The sequence below is a fragment of the Poecile atricapillus genome, chromosome 7 (genome assembly GCF_030490865.1).
Source record: "Poecile atricapillus isolate bPoeAtr1 chromosome 7, bPoeAtr1.hap1, whole genome shotgun sequence".
Lineage (NCBI taxonomy): Eukaryota > Metazoa > Chordata > Aves > Passeriformes > Paridae > Poecile > Poecile atricapillus.
Window position 1 is genome coordinate 9,515,201 of NC_081255.1, and position 18,495 is coordinate 9,533,695.

The 18,495-nt window shown below is 38.4% G+C and overlaps 1 protein-coding gene across 5 annotated transcripts in view; it reads left to right on the plus strand.

The window, feature by feature from the left end:
* Positions 1-18,495, plus strand: part of SUCO (SUN domain containing ossification factor) — a 38,117-nt gene that overhangs the window by 8,073 nt on the left and 11,549 nt on the right. For 3 of the 5 annotated variants that reach the window (XM_058842690.1, XM_058842691.1, XM_058842694.1), the window contains exons 2-15: positions 3,081-3,189; positions 5,481-5,582; positions 6,785-6,930; positions 10,123-10,263; positions 10,436-10,586; positions 11,566-11,686; positions 11,919-12,043; positions 12,524-12,591; positions 13,212-13,319; positions 14,263-14,368; positions 16,304-16,324; positions 16,561-16,616; positions 17,539-17,630; positions 18,127-18,192. In XM_058842690.1, coding sequence (XP_058698673.1) covers positions 3,081-3,189; positions 5,481-5,582; positions 6,785-6,930; positions 10,123-10,263; positions 10,436-10,586; positions 11,566-11,686; positions 11,919-12,043; positions 12,524-12,591; positions 13,212-13,319; positions 14,263-14,368; positions 16,304-16,324; positions 16,561-16,616; positions 17,539-17,630; positions 18,127-18,192 — 1,412 coding nt within the window. The remainder of the gene's footprint in view (positions 1-3,080; positions 3,190-5,480; positions 5,583-6,784; positions 6,931-10,122; positions 10,264-10,435; positions 10,587-11,565; positions 11,687-11,918; positions 12,044-12,523; positions 12,592-13,211; positions 13,320-14,262; positions 14,369-16,303; positions 16,325-16,560; positions 16,617-17,538; positions 17,631-18,126; positions 18,193-18,495) is intronic. The other 2 variants (XM_058842693.1, XM_058842692.1) reach the window with 2 other exon arrangements.

The window sequence follows — 18,495 nt, forward strand, 5'->3', positions numbered from 1 at the left end:
AGTAAAGATTCCCCCACCCACTCCTGCTGCTTTGTCTGAGCTTGTAGCCTTTGCTTTTGCATTTGTGCACATTAGGCTGGAAAGTTCGTGGTGTATTAGAGAAAACAGCTTTTAAACTGCATTAATGATAGGACAAAGAGTCATGCTTAAGTTCCTTTGTTCTTGATGAGATTTAAGAGCAGGTGGTGTTTTGAGTCATGCTTACAAAAATGGAAATATTGAAAGCTTCTGTATCCACCTAAGCCACCAGCTGTGGGTTATGTGTTGGGAGCAATCTCTTCATTTGAAGATCTGCCTCATACCTGAGACAGTGTCTCTAGTGGCTGATCTCATTTGGGCATTAGGTCTGCTCGCTTCTGAGTCAGCACTAAAATCCCACTTCTGGGTCACAAGAAAGGGAAAGACAGATTAGTATGTGCAGGAACTGCTGTACTTCCTCTGGGTGTACACTACAATTAAACTCAAGGGGAATTTTGCTCTCTGTAAATCAACACTTGGATTCTCATCTTTGTTGGTTTGGGGTTTTTTTAATGGTTAACAGAGGTGCTGTGCTATTTAACAATTTATTTTTATTATAGGCTCTATCCTTTCAGCTAAAGAAGCCTGTTGAGTTAATATGCAGTTAAAAGTCAGAAGAAAAAAACTACTGCTGGTGGTCTTGATAAGGTTATTAACTTGACTTCTCCCAGGCTGGCTGGTCTCACATGCCTTTGTGTTCTGAGTGCTCTGTCAGAGTTTGCTGGCAGTAGTTGAGTGATGCATCCTGCGAGCTGCATGCTCTGCTGCAGTGGGGATCAGCTTTTCCTGTGGGTGGATGCACACGCACAAAATGAGTTCTCAGTCCCCTCCCTAGCTTGGAGGGCTTTTGGGAGACTTGAGGCATCATGTTGGAGCTGGGGAGTAGACCAAAAGGAATTTTGGAAAATAACTAAATAAGACATTGGACACAGATCATGTCAGAGTAGCTTAAATCTGAGCTGCCAAACTGCATTCTTCTAAAAGCAGTGTTTGGAACCCGATAAAGCCTGCAAGAAATACATGCCTTCTGTGCTTTTTGTGCTAAAGCAGTTATTTGTGCATTTGTGAGGGCAAACCTTGTGTTTTAAAATTGAAATCTTTCCTTTTCTGCACCCAGAGAGTTACTGCTGTTCTGTGCAGCTCACCTGAGGTGCCCCTCTGTGTAATGAAAGGGTGGGATGATGCTCTGTAATGTTTGATGTTTCTGGTGTATTTTTATGAAGAACCAGGGAGTCCATATATCTCTAAGGAGAGGCCAGAGGTACTGGAGTTAAGAGCATGAGAATTTCACCATGAAATGATTGAAACCCCTTTTCAGAAATATAAATGTCTCAAAGTATTTGCATAACCAATTTTTCCAAGTGAGAGTTAGGTAGTAAGGCCTTAGAAGCCTGGTAACATCTCATTCATGCTCTGAAATGAGCAGCATGTGCATAGGGTAGGACAGAGGTTTGATGGAAAACTCAGTACAAACAGGTCTTTTTAAATACATATAAATTTACATACATAAAAATTACAAGATGGGATGGGAATTTAAGATGTGTGAGGAGCTTATGCCTAATTCTCAACTCAGATGTGAGACTTTGTACCTGCTACAATATGTGGTTATTACCATTTTCATACCTTACATTCACTTCTTTATTTTCCAGTAGCTGCAGCTGTTTCTGCCTGACTTGAAAGCTTTCATTTAGTACAGAGGAAAGGCTCCCTGAAAGAGGAGAGAAATTACTGAGGTGCTTTGAGACAGAGGTGGAGCACCTTATTTGCCCATCTCCATGACAATGACAGATCCCACAGGTTCCTTGGGGACTGTGGAGAGAGCCACAGAATATATAAAAATATAAATATATATATATATATATATATATATGCATGAAAGTTAAAATTTTAATACTTGTCTGTGGTCTGTTGTTTCATGGGTTCCTTCTTAGTGGAGGAGTCTACACTACATAGACTTCTCAATAAAGTTGATATTCAAGTTTTGAAGAAAGCTGGTAATTCCAATTCCAGGCAGTAGTGATACCAGTTGTGTAAGTGATTAATGACCTACTGATAATTTTACTGTTATGATTAATGTTAAGGCTGTTTTATTTCTCAAAGCTACTGTCAGAGGGTTTCTGCATCCAGATTTTTCCTGTGCTATAGACCTGTCTCTGAGGAGAAGGTGTCTCTTCTTTTCAGGGTGCAGGGTGATGTTTGTGTGTGTTACAGGAGAACATTCTGATCACCTGATTGCTATGTAAACAGTATTTCCTGAATGGAAAATGTTTGTATTTAAAGTAGTGGATAACTGGTGTTCCAGCATTGTTGAAGACTCCATAAAAGCTCAGTTTGCTTCATGTTCTGCTGGAATTGGTTAAAATCAGCATGGAAACCTTTGGGCCTCAGAGCCTGATAGTTCATTGTGCAGATGCTCCCTAGGATGTGAAGGGACCACGTATGATAAGAAAGAAAACATGCTGGTCTAGTAAAAGTGTTTGTAGAGGTGATGGCTGCTTTTCTGCAGAAATAAATCCATTTCTACTGACAACTAATGCTATTAAAAAAAAAAAAACAAAACAAATCTCATGGGAGGCTTTGCATGGGGCTTTTTTAAATGTATTTATTTTCTCTAATTTATTTAAGGGTTCTGGGTGATATTGACTATACAAAACCTTCTCAGGTAGGCTGTGTACAGGAGATTAAGGAGATTTTGCTTTTTAGTCTGTGACTTAAGTTTTTGCTTAGTAATAATGATTGCTAAAAACATCCCATTGCTTTGGGACAAAGGGTGTTGGTTCAGATTGTTCCTAACTCACAGTAACTTAGCTAATTCGTGTCAGCTTTCACTCTGTGATATGGTGATACTTTCTTCTTTTGGAAGTAGTAAATTCGTGGTGTTTTTTCTTGCTGATTTCTTCTAGCAAATCCTCAAATGGATTTATGAATGAGTATCTGTGAACTGTACATGTATTTTTTAGATGCCTCATGGGAACAGCTGAAGAAGATTAAGGGGCACAATACTGAGGGAATTCTTAAATTTCATTTCAACTAAAACTTTTTTACTTTTTTTTTTTTATTAGGCTTCCTGTTTGGAATGTCTTTTGTAAAGACAGTCTTTCATCAGCAGTGCAATATGCTTCAGGTGATGCTTGTGTCCTGGCCAGTGAGGATGAAAATGTCCAGGAAAAGGTATGCTGGATACATCATGTTAACTACTTAGTCTGACTAACTATTAAATTGTAAAATAAAATACTCCAGAGGGTCTACTTGGCCAGAATTTAATGTACTCAGTTGTTCTTTGAGCCATGATACCTTGCCAAGTTTTTATTTTCCTTTACTTCATTTGTTGCAGTTATGTAACAATTCAGGTGGATAGTTTGGGGGAAGAGAAGGAATAAATAGTAAAGCTATTGGTGTTTGTTTTGTGTTTGTTTGGTTTTAACTTGGGGGCCAGATGTTAGAAGTGGGCATCAGGGGAAGTGTGAGGAATAGGAGGTATTGGGCTGGGTAAGTCTAGGCCACACTCTGCCAGTTCCATCTGTGTTGTGTTAAAAACAGTGTACAGATGATTGTTATCCTAAAGAGAAGATTTCAGATCAATTGGTTTAAGTCAGCATTTATCACTTTATTTAATTCCTTCTTTATTTATTATTTAATTTATTTAAATTCAATTTATTTAATTAATTTATTTCATTAATTCCTTCTGTTCAATAAAAATTAAGAAGGCTGAAACGTGTTTCTGAGAGGTATAATAAATAAGTTGTGGTCCCTTTCCTTTTTATTTTACTCAGCACTTCAGGTTAATTGAGTGTAATTGTCCCACCCTGATTAACTCATGACAAGTTTCTGCATCTTGCACTGCTTAGTGAATTCCCAAGCTGTTGAGTCAGAAAGTCATGGTAATTTCATGTATTTATTTATTTATTTTCCCAGATACAGACTCAGTCCTATTCTGAACATGGGTAGTATTGATACTACTGTGTTGGTCTTCCTATTTCCTCCAGCAATCTGGAGTAGTGTTAATCACAGTCCTCATTCTGAAAAAGCTTTTATATGCCATGATAAACTTGGAAAATGTGTGCTGAGCATTCTAGCTGACTCAAGGGGAGAGCTGCCTGACCATAAAAAATCCCTTTAAATACTGTAGGTTTCTTAAGCATTTCACCAACTAGGGTAGCTCTATTTTTTGCCAGCTTGTACAGCCAAATAGCACTCAGTCCTATTCTTCTGGCTGCCTAGAAAGAAGTTCTGCTTGAATTTAATGTCTGATGCAATAATACTGGAAAGATTAAGTAAGCTTTGAGACTGGGAAGCCACTGGTGGATGATTTCCTACTCTGCAACATTCTTCATTCTGTTAATGTGGCTGCATTGTTAAGCAGATTTCTGAACTTAAACCCAAAGATGTGAAAACTGATGTTAGACTGTTGTTTTCACTCATTAAAGAAAATCTCTTGGGTGGATGAGGAATTTTAAGAAAGTGTCTGTTACTGCTAATTAGACTACTGGAGCTTCTCCTGCAGCCCTTGATCAGTTTGCCTTAGATCAGTTGTCTCTTTCAGCTATTTCATCTTAGGGATTGGGATGTGAGCTAATAATATTTGGGGGAAAATGTTGCTCAGTTGTCTCTGAGGTTTGTTAGCTCAGATTTGTAGCTCCTGCTCTTCAGAGGATACCTTAATTCTCTCAAATTAATATCATGTGGTGGTGTATAGCACAGCAGCCCATTTTGGGGCTGAACACTGACACTTGCAGGATCTGGCCACAGGGTTTTAGATAGCCCTTAGAAAACAAAATTGGTTTAAGTTGCTGCCTCATTTCTTGAGGCAGAATGAGAGTTTAAAATTCTCATTTTAAAATAAAATATATTTTAAAGTATTGCTCAGAACCAGCTTGCATATTTTATAGTCACAACTTTAAAAAGTTTGAAGGGCAAATGTAAATTCTTCCTTGTTTTATAGTCTGGTGGGTTTAAAACTTATTTCCCCCTCACGTGTTGATACTTTTTATTTTGTGAATTCACTGCACTTGATGGTGAATTTTTAGTTGTAGAAGAGAAGGTTGCTTGAAAAGGTTCTGGCAGATTTGTGTAATTACTGTAGTTCTGCTGATAAGACTGCTACAATGAAATGTGCCACGTGTAATTTTCTAATGGTTGTCTGATGCAAGTCGGCTCAGAATTTGCTTGTTCTCCTCTTTTGGGCAGCAGGGAGATAGGGGAGGGTTTGTCAACATGGGAAGTCATAGCAGAATGAGGAACTTTCCTTAGCAAACAAAGACAATGCTAAAATGGTCTTTTCAGGGAAGATTGAACCGAATCATTTTAACTTGCTGTAGTCTTTGTGCAGGTGAGATTTTAAACACAGGTGGGAAGTGGTTCTGAGGATTAACTTAGCTTAGTTTCTTGATGTTTTGCTGATGGAAGAAGTGCTGTTACTCAGTGTGTCCAGACTGACTGATGTTTTACCTTCAATATCCCAGGGGGAAGAGGCTGCTCCCAGCCTGGAGCCTGAGCACGTGGACTCCAGTACACGGAGTTACTCTATGGAAGAGCTGCTCCATGACTTGACAAAATCTGAGCAGGCAAGGCTTTTATTTCATTCACTGTCTTCATACAGTCTGTGAATGCTTCTGGGATTTCACTCTTTCATTTTGGTTATCTGAAGATCATAGTAACCATCTCTCACGTTTCACCTGTACACTGGGTTGCTGTCAGACTCATGTTTCCAGTAAAAGAGAAAATGTGTGAGCTAACAGACCTTGCATTTCCCATGTGCATAAATAATGAGTTATTTAGTATTTGTAGGTGCTGACTAAAAACTTTCCAAGATAAATTAAAATTGGATGTTGTAGGTATGGATGTCTATTTATAAATAAAACATAAAAAAGTATTTTCTCTGTGGTCTTTTTATGTAGATCAGACTTGATGATTATAGCAGTCCATTTTAGCTTTGATCCTTCATGGTTTCAATCACTTTAATTTCCTTTGTAAATTGGGAAAATTTAACCCACTGTTAAAGATTATTTATTTGACTGCATATTTTTGTTTTGTAAATTACAAGATGTCACACATCGGACATACTTCAGAATATTTATTTCATGGTTTGGCTGTTTAAATCTGTTAAACCTTCCTGAGCCCTTCATGTTTAGTGAGATGACTTGGAGTAATGCAGCTATTGACAATATATATTTTATTTTGCTGCAGGACTTATTCTGACCTGTTTCAGATTATATGCTCTTTCAGATTCACAAAGCATTATTTTGAGTGTGCTTATGAAAACTGAAGACCTAGAATAAATAAGACTCAAGACTACTAAACGCTCAAATTTGAAAAGTGATTTATCTCTTTGTTCACTTACAGCATGGAATAGGATTTAAATAATTTTGGACCTCCATTGGAGTGATGAAATTAAAAGCCTTCTCTAAAATTTAGTTTAGGATGGAAACCATAAATTTGATTGTCACAGAGCATGCAAATATAACTGTTTCTTTTGGTTATTGCAGTATTAAAGCTGCTTTTCTCATGGCAGTCCCTGTAGGAATGCACCACTGAGGAAGCTGTTTCAGGCCTGCTCCAATTGATACTTTTCCATGATTATTGCAGACTACAGAAGAACATTGCAGCTATTCCAGAGTAGCACAGAATGCCACCTAGGTCTAGGAGGAAGCAAAATGAATTTCTGACAGAAATATGAACTGTTAGAACTCCATAGCAGATGTTATTGTGTGAATGCTTTTCTTACTCAGGTGTTGAAAAATGTATATTCACCTGGAATGTTTTACAGACAACAGAAATAAGTGAAACAAGCCAGCCTGAAGCTGTGAGTCCATCTTCAGTAGATGCAAATGAAGCTTCCTCCAGCATAGTCCCAAGCACTGAAAACACTTCCAGTTCACCTACCTCAGAGATACCTCCAGTCTCACAGCCCGAGTAAGCTCTTGCCATTTAGTTGTTTTGGTCTTTGAGAGAATATCATTTACTCTGCTCTTGTTAAAATGTTTAGTAGGGATAAGATGGGATTGCTCCTCACAATTGTTTTGCTGTTTTATGGCATGAGTGCTTGTGGAGTGTGCCACCATTTCCTCAGTGTGTGGATAAACAGTTGTGCACTTGCATGAGGTGGAATACTATTGCCATGAGCAGCTTCTAAGATGCTGCTTTGGAAAAAAGCCAATGTGCTTAGATAATCTGTATTATAAAAGCCCTCAGGGTTTTACCATTAGGATTTCTGCCCTTTACAAATGTGCTTTCACATCTGAGTCAACAAGCATCGAGGCTGAAAGCACTGGCCTCTGCTTTCAGTTAAGGAAGAACTCTGCAGAATTTTATCTTGGGACTTAAAAACAGAGAGTCTCGAGTTCTGAGAATAAGAGACTTGACAAAATAGCCAATTCTCATATAAATGCAGTCAAGGCAGTTTAGTTCTAGTGCTTAGTAGTGTATTGCAGAGCTGCCTGTGCTGCAGGCAGCTTTCTGGAGTTCCTGTACTTTGCATTGTTTCCCTTGTCTTGTGGCATGTTGTGCTATCAAACGTGAACTGGAGGATGGGAATTCATGTGTGCATCTTCCAGGAATTTTCACTAAGTCCTGCTGGGCTTTTTGGTGTGTGCTAAGGGGAGTAATCTTGTTCTGACTGCTGAAAAAGATGAAGTATTTTGTTAGATAAAAATTGAACACATTGAAAACCAAGTAGAGTTGTCTTTGGTGTTTTTGGCTTTTAAAGAGTTCAGTTTATCTGCTTTACCCAATTCTGTTTCTTTACCATAGAAAATAGATGGAAATTTTGTTTGCTGGCTTATGTTGCCTAGTCTGCCAGGGCTTAAACACTTAAACACATTTTGATGCTTCATCGTTGTCTTTAATTGGAAGCCTTCCAAAGTTTGCAGTTTTTCTAAGGCAAAACTGGAATGTAGCTTCAGCCTGTTCTTTTTATAGCTCTTTTTAACTACTCCACTGATTTATTTGTGTAATGTGTTGTAAGCTCTACTGTTGTCAGGTCCTAGAAAGAGACAGGATGTTATTTTCTTTGAAGCATTCAGCTTGGTGTCTGGTAATTGTTGGAAATTGTCTGGCTCTCACAGCTGGGGAATACAGGAGTGGTGAACTCCAAAGACTTGAGCTGTGAAACAAATGAAAATAGAAACTCAGTTTGGAGCACCTGATGGACGTGTTCATGCTGGGCAGTGGTGTTGGGACACCAATGCCATTTACAGGAAGAAAGGGCAGACCTGGTGTAGCAGAGAATCTTGTTTATACATGATTTCAAACAGCACTTGAGCTCTCAGCACTCATAGGTGGTCTCTTGTTGAACAGATTAATATCCAAACCAGCTGTGCTTTTCTGTTAGCTCCATACTAAAACAAGAGCTTTAAAAAGACACAGTTGCATTTGTTATCTTCAGACATTTTTTACCTTTTTGCTGGTTTAGATGCTGATTTCTGACAGTGTAACAAAGCCCAGCTCTCTCAGGTGTTATTGGTCTAATATTTCAGCAGAGCCTCTTAGTCCAAATATTTTGAAAGGAATTTTTTTCCCAAACAAGTTTTACTTTGTACTGAATCCTTTTTTAGAACAGCACTGAGTGTAACTTCTCTACCTAAATCTAATCTGAGGAAAAATTGAAAAATAATCTGAGCACTTTCTGTCTGGAAGTAAGGAACCTGCTGTGCAAAGTGAGCTTAATAATGCATTTTAAAAATCAGGGCAAATTAAGGCACCCAAAGGAGCGGGAACCCTACAGCTTTTATATTTACCTTCTGCCAAAATAAGTTACTTGAGGCCAGTCAGCTACATCCTGAGAGCAAGGAATTTTTAAATTCATTCTTGTCCCATATTTTATTCAGATGATAATTACTCATACTGTCACCTACCTACTGAAATGGAGAATATGTGAAGCTTTTCAGTTTTGTGTAATGGTCAGCCTTATTTAGTCAGTACAGAGTTTCATGCAGAGCCAAACTCTGCATCTCAGATGGAGGCATTTTGGGACATACAGGGTAAATACTCCCTGTGTATATCTAATAAATTCTAGTATTTGTGATGTTTCTTAGATTTGGTTACATAGCAAAAAGTCTTGGAATACCTCTGAGTTTTTTGTTTTATACCAGAGGAATTTTATCATATGAAAGGTACTAAAATTGTCTCCCTGGGTTGGTTGCAGCTGCTTCTGTTAATAATTGTAGCACTCAGAGAACCAGAAAAATCCCCTTTTAAGTTGCTGACGTGCTTTTGTGTTTTGGCAGCTCTGTCATGATATTGGATTAACCTAGATTGCTGCTTTCATTAAAGAAAGCTTATGTGGAAATTTAGAAGGCAGAGTAAAGCTTTTCCTTAGATCTGGCTGTAGCCTGGATCAGCACAAAAGTCACCCCTGTGCTGGAGAGGAGAGGACAGTCAGAAGTTAACACCTGAAAATTACTCTTTGTCCCACTTGGTCTCCCCACCCTTTCCATCACTCCTGAGGAGCAAGAACAACCTTTCAGTTTGGTTTGTGCCTCAGGATTTGTCTGATGAGCTGTGCTCAGCCTTTCTGCAGAGAGGAGGTGAAGCAGTGGGCAGATGAGCTGGTTTGGGCTGCTGGGTTACCTGATTTTTATTACACCAGCAAAAAAAGAAGAAATAAATTAGTAGAAAGGAAGACTGGCTGGCTCTACTTTTCTCCCCCCTGTTCTCCTCTAGTTTTAGCCAAGTTCTTTTCTGAGTGTTCCTCTTGACTTGGGAACATGAGGAGCTTTTAGTGAGGGAACTCAGTCTCACGTTTGTTGAGAGGGAAAAGAAAATTGCTGGCAGCCAGGTAACTATGGAGAAGTTGTTAGTTTGTAGTGATGCTGAGAAGAATTATATCCATTGGAGTGTTTGGTAAGATGTTAGATGACAGTTCTGGGAGATGAGAAGCCTCTGTTTTGAGTTCCTTTTTGGGAGAAAGAGTCTGGAAAAGGAAATTCTGTTCTTTCATGGATATAGCTGAGAATGCAGTTCCACAAGTACAGCATGCTTCATTCTTCTTAATTATTTCTGTGAGACTGTTGCTTTATTAAAACTTTCAGCTATCTTTGTGGTTGATTGTCAGGGCTCCTTGTATTATCAGAAGGCTAAAAAAGCATGTTGTTTGTTTCCCTTCAGTGCAATAGAGAATTCCCGTGCTGATATCCCTGTAGTCAGCTCTAGTGAAGCTGAGCAGTCAGAACCTGACTGTGATATTGGTGGGACACTTGAGGCTGACCCTCAGAGTGAGCCTTCCTCTTTTGTCAGTCCACCAGAGAGGTGAGTATCCAAGCAGGTTGTGTGTGACTGAATACTTTAAATGGAGTTGTTCTTTGCTGTGCTGGCTTTGCAACAAACATTTGCATGTGCTTGCTTTGCTACATGCTTGTGTGTGTGTAATATTGCATGTGGCTGACCATGTTTTAGATCCTAATACTCTTTAAACTTTCAGCCTTGCAGGCCAGCATATAGAGAACATATCATCTTCACATGGCAAGGGAAAGAAGACAAAATCTGAGTTTGAGTCCAAAGTTTCAGCAGCTGAAAAGGGGGCAGATGAGCAAAAATCTGCTCTTAATGCTTCAGAGAACTTAAAAAGGGAGGTAAGCAGTGCTGGTATCCCCTCAGTACACACAGGGAATGCCCTCTGTTTGGTTATTACCACTAAATTACACCACTGAAATATGTGGTGTGCTTTTATTCTGTCCCAGAAGTATCACTTGGCCCTTGTTACAGTGGGATGTGTAGCTGGCCAGGCCTTCTGTGCTTAACTGTATGACTTCTCATGCTCTGGTTGTGAGGTACTTCCTAAAACTTGTGGATTTTTTAATAAGATTCTTTTTAAAATCAGAATGACCAAGGCCATGGCAGTACCATTTTTTTGCTGGTTTAATCATATTTAAATAATTTTTAATCATATTTAAGCTGTCACTTGGCAACTGCCTTTAAAATTTTGTTTATAAAATAACCTCTACATTTGAAATGTCTACCAGAAAATGTTCAGTCATCTCGTGGTGTGCTGAAAATGTTTGTGCAAAGGAGAAGTGAAGACTTGAAAAGGAATAATGTACAATTTAGTTGGGGGGGTTTTTGCTTTGTCAGGCAAGCCTAAAACATTATTTCTGAAATACTTAAAAATGGTTCCTTTAATGTGTAATCATTCTGTTGTTCTTGAGATGTTCAGGAATTCCAGGGAACCTCTGGAATTCTGTCACGACAAGCATTGATGTTTAAAGATTTTTGCTACAGGGAAAACTTTCTTCATTAGGAAGAGGAAAAGCAAAAATTGGGAAGAAAATGGAGATGTTGGAGAAGAAGGCTTACATTTTATTTAAAATGTATTAATTTAGCCACAAAAATTGCCAGTATTTCAGTGAAATAGTCTGGAATTCTGAGAGAAAATCATCACATGTTTTTTCTGGCTTATGATCTTGCTTACATTGGCTCTAAGTTGTTAACATGGGTGCAAATGATGTGTCTGCCCTTGACTTGATCAGAGCATGCTTTGTTTTTTCAAGTTCATCTTTGTTTTCATTGTTGGTCCTGAAAAATATTCACAATCAGTGGTTCTTTCTTTTGCAGAAAGACTTTAAGAAGACAGGAGAAATCGACCCTACATCAGTAATAACTCCCAAGGACCCTGGAGACATTCCAACATTTGATGAATGGAAGAAAAAAGTCATGGAAGTGGAGAAAGAAAAGAGTAAGTTCAGGATTCAGTAGTTTGGTCTAAAGACTGACCACTGACATCTCAAACTAGAGCTGAATAGGGAGACTGTCTCAATTTGGAATGCAGCCTGGAACTTCATTTTTCTGCTAGAACTGCGTAATTAATAGCCTTCATTATATAAGAGCAGTGAGCAGAAGTTCCCTGACAGTGCAAATACTGCTTGTCTGTGTGGTTTGTTATAGTAGCAATATTTTCTTGTTCCTAGGTCAGTCAATGCACCCTTCTGCTGTTGGTGGGCAGCATGCCACTAAAAAGGTCCAGAAAAACAGGAATAACTATGCCTCTGTAGAGTGTGGTGCCAAAATTTTGGCAGCAAATCCAGAGGCAAAGGTAAGCATTTTTTAATTATTAGTGTATATTATTTTAGTGTACTGTTATGCAACAAGTAGCACAAAGTACACTTCAATCTGAACTCTGGTTTGTGAAGTTGTTGTTATTCTGTGTTTGGATTTTTTGGGATTTGGATTTATAAAAATAAGCCATAAATAGCGATCAGCGCTTTTTTTTTTTAAGAGGAATTGCTATAGAACTTGGTGTCTTTTTAAGTGAATTCAGAAAATGGGAGCAGAGTGTACTTCCCACAGAAACTGAACAGAGTTACATTGAAGTGCTCACTGCAGCAGATAATCCAGGATTGCCCCAAAGTATGGCATACTGTGTCCTGGATAATTGTCTTGTTCAGAGTATTGTGAAACTTGGTATCAGTCTACAAACCAAACTTCAAACTTATTGTTGGAAAGAGAAGAAAAATCCTTGATGCTATTGGGATCTACCATGCAATTTAAAATAGTGATTTTTTTCTTTCTACAGAGCACTTCAGCTATTTTGATGGAAAATATGGACCTTTATATGCTCAATCCTTGCAGTACTAAAATCTGGTAGGTTCCTGAGGTTCACATTTGTGGCAGGAGTGATTACAGTTTTCCATTGATGTGGGACTGACTCGACCTTGGTGTGTTGCTCCTTGGAATGGGTGTGTGAGGAGCTGGCAGAGTTATCACAAGATGGTTCATGATATCTTCCATAGAAATCTAGCTCTGGTATTGAGAAGTAATATTAAGGTGATAATTTTATCTTAATTTGTGTAAGTTGCATAATTATCTTATGGCAGATAAAGCACTTGAGCATTCAAATAAAGATTCTTGCTTTCTTTCCCTGACTGGCAAATAATTGTAGGAGAAGTGAGCAGAATTTACCATACATTCACTGGCACCTCAGGTGTGATTTAAATTAGGTTTGCCATCCTTAGTTTTTAGTTCTGTGACCCGATGCCTTTGAGTACAAGATGGATAAAGCTCTTTGTAGCTGCAGGTGCTACATGGTTATTAAAGCAAATGCTCAGAAAAACACCACCAGTGATTCATTCTTATGGTACAGCATTTTTGCAGAGTCCTCCTTTTACCCAGTGAAGGATGTGATAATGAGGTGAAGGGCTGAAGATTTTAACTGCAGAAGGAAAAGTCTTTTCTTAAAAAAATATTCACTTTTTCTCTTTAAGGTTTGTTGTTGAGCTCTGTGAACCAGTGCAAGTAAAGCAGTTTGACATTGCAAATCATGAATTATTCTCTTCCACTCCTAAAGACTTCCTGGTGTCAATTAGTGACAGGTATGTTGCCTAAACTCATCCTTCTGAATGAAAAAATGAAATAATTACTAGATGACTTTATGAGCATGATCTGTGTATGCTTGTTATTATGCATAGTGCAATGTAATGTGAAGTCACATGGTTTTTCTTTGTGTGTATTGTCAGTTGCCAGCAGATTTTTTTTTTTTCCTTTGCCACCTTAAAAATTAAAAGGAAAAATTTGTTGAGGAGCAGCATTTATACAGTAGGTGGATAGTGGATGGCAGAATATAAAATTCCTTAATAAAATGCTACTGAGATTGTGGGCTCTCCTCTCCCTTGTCATTCAGACCATTTTCACATGGTCTGAGCTGTCTTCAATGCTGAACTCTGTCCAAAACCCCACAAATGATTCAAAAATCAAAAAAAAGAGTAGTGCACCATTGAGAAAATGGAAAGGGGTGAGACTGCTACAGGTTGGCCAGATGGCTGCTTAGGGGGTGGCTTTAGAATGATTTAGGCAGTGCTGTGTCCCCACTGCTTTCTGGAGTGAGCAGATAATTCTGGTTTGTGAGTGAGCAGACATTCAGAGGGCATCAGAAAAACTCCCTTTCTCCTTGGATGCCTAAAGCAGGTAAGGCTAGACCTGGAACATTTGTTCTGTTGTGCAGTGCTCACTCTGCTTTGCAGGTTTTTACTGCCTGCTTACAGTAACACAGCCTGTCAGGTGTTGTGTTCTTCCCTCTTTATCTGGGGGCGTGGATCACTGCAGACTGGCTGAATTTCAGTGGTTGGAGAAGTCTGGGTTTTTGTTCATTGGTGTTACTGTGTGAAGGTTTTGGGTTGGGAGCATTGCTGCTACCTTACATTTTGTTCTTTCCATCTGCATTTCTGCTCTGGAAAGGCATTAGGAGAAACTTAGGTATATACCTGTAAACAGTGAGTTCCTGCATTTCATTACCTGACTCCATTGTTTCCTTTCTAGGTATCCAACAAACAAATGGATTAAATTAGGGACTTTCCATGCCAGAGATGAGAGGAATGTCCAGAGCTTTCCTCTGGATGAGCAGATGTATGCAAAATACGTTAAGGTAACTCAATACTGCAAAAGCATCCATGCTTCTCAGGGAAGGAAGGGCTTGCTGGGTTTCCTCTGTATAACAGCATCCTAAGAAATGTGTTATCAAAGCCTGCCTTACCATTAATTGCCCCTGGTTAATTAGTGGCCCCAGCTGGGGTTGTCTGGGTACTAAATCCTTGTCACAGTTGTGACCTTATTACCTTGCTCACTTTGGTAATTGGGAGGCTCTTGGGAAGCCCCTTGGGTCCAAGTACATATTTAGCTGATCCCTGAATTAAGGAGAATCTAGACAGAGTTCTGTTCTATTTGATGTTACCAACTGTCCCCCTGTGAAAGTAAGATCAGAAGAATCTCAACCTATTTTGTTTCTTGGCTGTACCTGCTTTACATATATATACATATATCTAGATCCATATGTATATATACACACACTGCACACTCAGTCTCAGAGCACAGATCAGAATATGCCTATTTCTTGACATTTTTGTACCATGTTGTGCAGGATAAAGATCCACTTTAGTGGATCTGAAAGTGTAAGTGGTTGCATCTTGGTTCTCATTAGTAGACTCCAAGTGCAGTTTTGCAGTTATTCAATCCTAACTCTGACTCAGACAAATTATTTATGCTCACTGCTACTGGAGCATTGCCATGATACCTCCACCTTCACAATAGTTTGCATTAAGCTATCTTTACTCAGGAGACTCAAAGGGAATAAAACTCCATAAATAATTAATGTGATACTTGAATTTGGATAAAAGCTTCTCTGAAAATATTGGGTTGTAGTGAGGGTTTAAATTCAAATAAAATACAGATCTTTTAGGTCCTCTTCAGTGATGTGTTATCTTGCAATTATGGTATTGCCAAAATAAAATAAAAAATTAGTTTATGCTCCTTAATTGTGCTTTTATGAAGGAGTAGCTATGAATGATAATTGTCTAACTTCTTTACCCAGAAATTCTGTGTGAGTCACAGAATAGAGATTTCATTAATTTTTAATTCTGTTTCCTGGCTGAATTAATGCCTTAAGGTAGCTGCCATTGTCACTGAAGTTGCAGAATTCCTGTAGATGCTGCAGCACTTAATCCCTTGGTGGATACAGTGCTCTGCCTTGAATAATACAGCACGGTAAAATTTCCAAAGGTTTGTTCTTGCAACATTTTCACTTCATAGTGCAAAAAGTAAGCAAGTTCTAAGTATGTCTGGTCTAGAGATTGAGTCCAAAATATTTTCAAAAGTTTAATTTTTTTGAAGTGGCTTACTGAACTTGTATCAAAAACAATGGGATTTTTTGTGAGAGTACTTTTGTGGGATTGTCTTGGTCTCACTTACAGATTATTCCAGTCCTTCAGTGATAGTGTCTACATAGTGATTTAATAAATGCTTGCAAATTAATTCAGATTAAATAAATAGCAGTGTGTAGTCAAGGTTGCACTAGAAATACACAGATGTCTGAAGCTCCCAAGTCTGTCATCTGCTGCTGGATTTCTTGCAGTTGTGCTTCTGTAAATTGAAGTATTTTAAACTGAGTTGAAGCAGCAGCAGTGCTTACAGAGTGCATGCTACGTGGATTTGTTTTTCCTTTTGAGTCACTTTCTGTAGTCTGTGTTCTTTGAGGGGAAAAAAATACACTTAGTACATTTAACACACTTCAGTATTCTATCTGCAGTCATGCTGCCCTGAAAAATTGAATAACTTCAATTGCTTAATAAAACACTTGTTGCATGTTACCTTCAGTCTGCAGGGTACAAGGGCTAAATGAGATCTTGCTACCCAAGGCAGATGAAGTTGTAATACAACTTAATCCTTCCCAGCTTGTCATCTGAGGCATTTATAGTACTGAATTCAACCCAGCAGGACTCTGTAGTTGCCTGTGGCATGTGTTCAGCCTTTGTACTGACATCTACTTTTGTTTTTTTTTTCTCTTCTTTCCTCTCTCTCGCTTCAGATGTTCATCAAGTACATAAAGGTTAGCAACCTCTTCTTTTGGAGTGATGGATGCATGGGGCTGGGGGTGTTCTCTGCTGTGGCTCCGCTCTTTAATGCATGGCAAGAGTAAATCTCTGGGCTTTTCCTGCTCTGGGCAATCTGCAACTCCCTGGAGTAAACAAAACTTGTAATTTCAAAGATTGAATGTTTATGTTAAGTGAATTTTTGGCTCTGTGGGTCTTGGGAGTTTTATTTTAAGTACCTTTTATTCTTTAGGTGGAGTTGATATCACACTTTGGATCAGAACATTTTTGTCCTTTAAGTCTTATAAGGTAATACTTTGTGTTTTGCTTAGTCCTTCCACCTCCTTGCAGTGAGGATTAATCTGTTTTTAGAGTAGTTGGGAAACAATTGCAGTTTTCAATTGCAGTTACTTGTAAGTATTGTGGATTGAAGTATTTGCCTGACCTGCCTGCTGTGTAGTGTCTTTCACATCTGTTTAAAGAAGCTTTGAATCTTTTTATGTGCTTCTCCAGTATGTAAGGAATAGTTTATATCTGCAGGGGGAGGGGAGGAGGAAGCAGGAGCCTTGAGCAGCTTTAGAGCAGGACATGAACATTTCAAGGCTGACCAAGCAAAACAGGGAATAAGTGGTGAACTAAAAAGGGCAGGTGTGGTGAGTCCTTTTTGGAAGCTGCTGTGTTGTTTGGCACCACAGTTGCATGCAGTCAGTAATGCTTGCAATAGTTGAGTAGAAACACCTGTGAATTTGTAATTCAGAGACCCATCAGCCTCTGTACTGCTCCTAAAGAACAGCTTTTGAACCCAGGAGGTCTCTAGAACCACATTTTCAGTTCACAAGACTGCTTTAAATTGGGTTGATTTAATTTTGGCAGAAGAGGTCAAAGAGAATGTGGTATGCAAAGTGAGGTAGTTCTGAATAGATATTCCTAAATCAAGTCAAAGGTGAAACTGAAGAGGAGGTGTCAGAGCTCATGAAAGCCAAAGACAAGGAAGTCTAGGTGTGAGTTTAAAAGGAAGAAAAGACTCTTCGGAATTAGAATGAGAAACAGGATCTTGTTTCTGTTCTCTGTACACACATCTTAGAGAAAATAAACATCCCTGCTGCTTGATTTTTCTTAACTGACTGCAACTACTGTATCCAATTTTCTTGTTACATAAAGGTAATACTGCTTATCAATTATGTCACATAATTCCTAATACTGGGTTTTTACTTTAAAACTTTGATCACAGAGTATTTGGTACTAGCATGGTTGAAGAGTATGAAGAAATAGCTGATTCTCAGTATCAGTCTGAACGACAAGAACTGTTTGATGAGGATTATGGTAAGCAAATGTTTCTGTGCGTTTTTAGCCATTCAGACAGCTCTTGTGCTGGTCTTGGTGGCTCATCACATCCTGCATAGGTTCTGAAATTTGAAATTCTGAAAGATTTGACTGTTAAATTTACTTGTTGACAGTGTTTCAGCATTTCTGGGCTTTTCCAACAATCCTTTGAAGTTGTAAACAATGTGTTTAAATGTAGCTATGTAGGGGGTTTCTTTAAAATGATCATCAGAAATCTCTGCTTCACTTGGTAGAATAGACAATTTCTTCATGTGCTGACAGTAGGAAGGGATTGCTAAAATAAAGCAGCTCACACAAAACAGTTCTAATCTTAGTGTCCATTTCAGGTTGTAATATCTGACCTCAGGCTTTCTCTAGTTTTATTTCCACACTGTCAAGCTGACATCATTGAATGATGTTAGATCTTGAGGTTTATATTCTTTGCCCATGACAGATTAAATTTTAATAGTCACAAGTTGTTCTTCTTTATACATAGATTATCTATTGGATTATAACACAGGGGAAGAAAAATCTTCAAAAAATCTTCTTGGTTCTGCTACAAGTGAGTATGATTTATTAGAAAAAATATTCCTGTGCTTAAAACAAGATGTGCGAATTGAAGGTGGAATGATGTTTTGTCATGCAACATCTACAACTTTCATATTCTGCTGAAGCAATTTGTGATTCTTCTTTAGTTTCATAGGAATAATTAAAAATTTGGAGTTGGAGGCTCGTTCTTAGTGTTTTAAAAATGAATTTTCAGTTTGTAAGAATATCTGTTTTGTGGAAACTTGTTTCTTGTACTTAAGGATTCTGAGTACTGAAAATCATGTAAATGTTGCATAGGGCCATAAATGGCCAATAC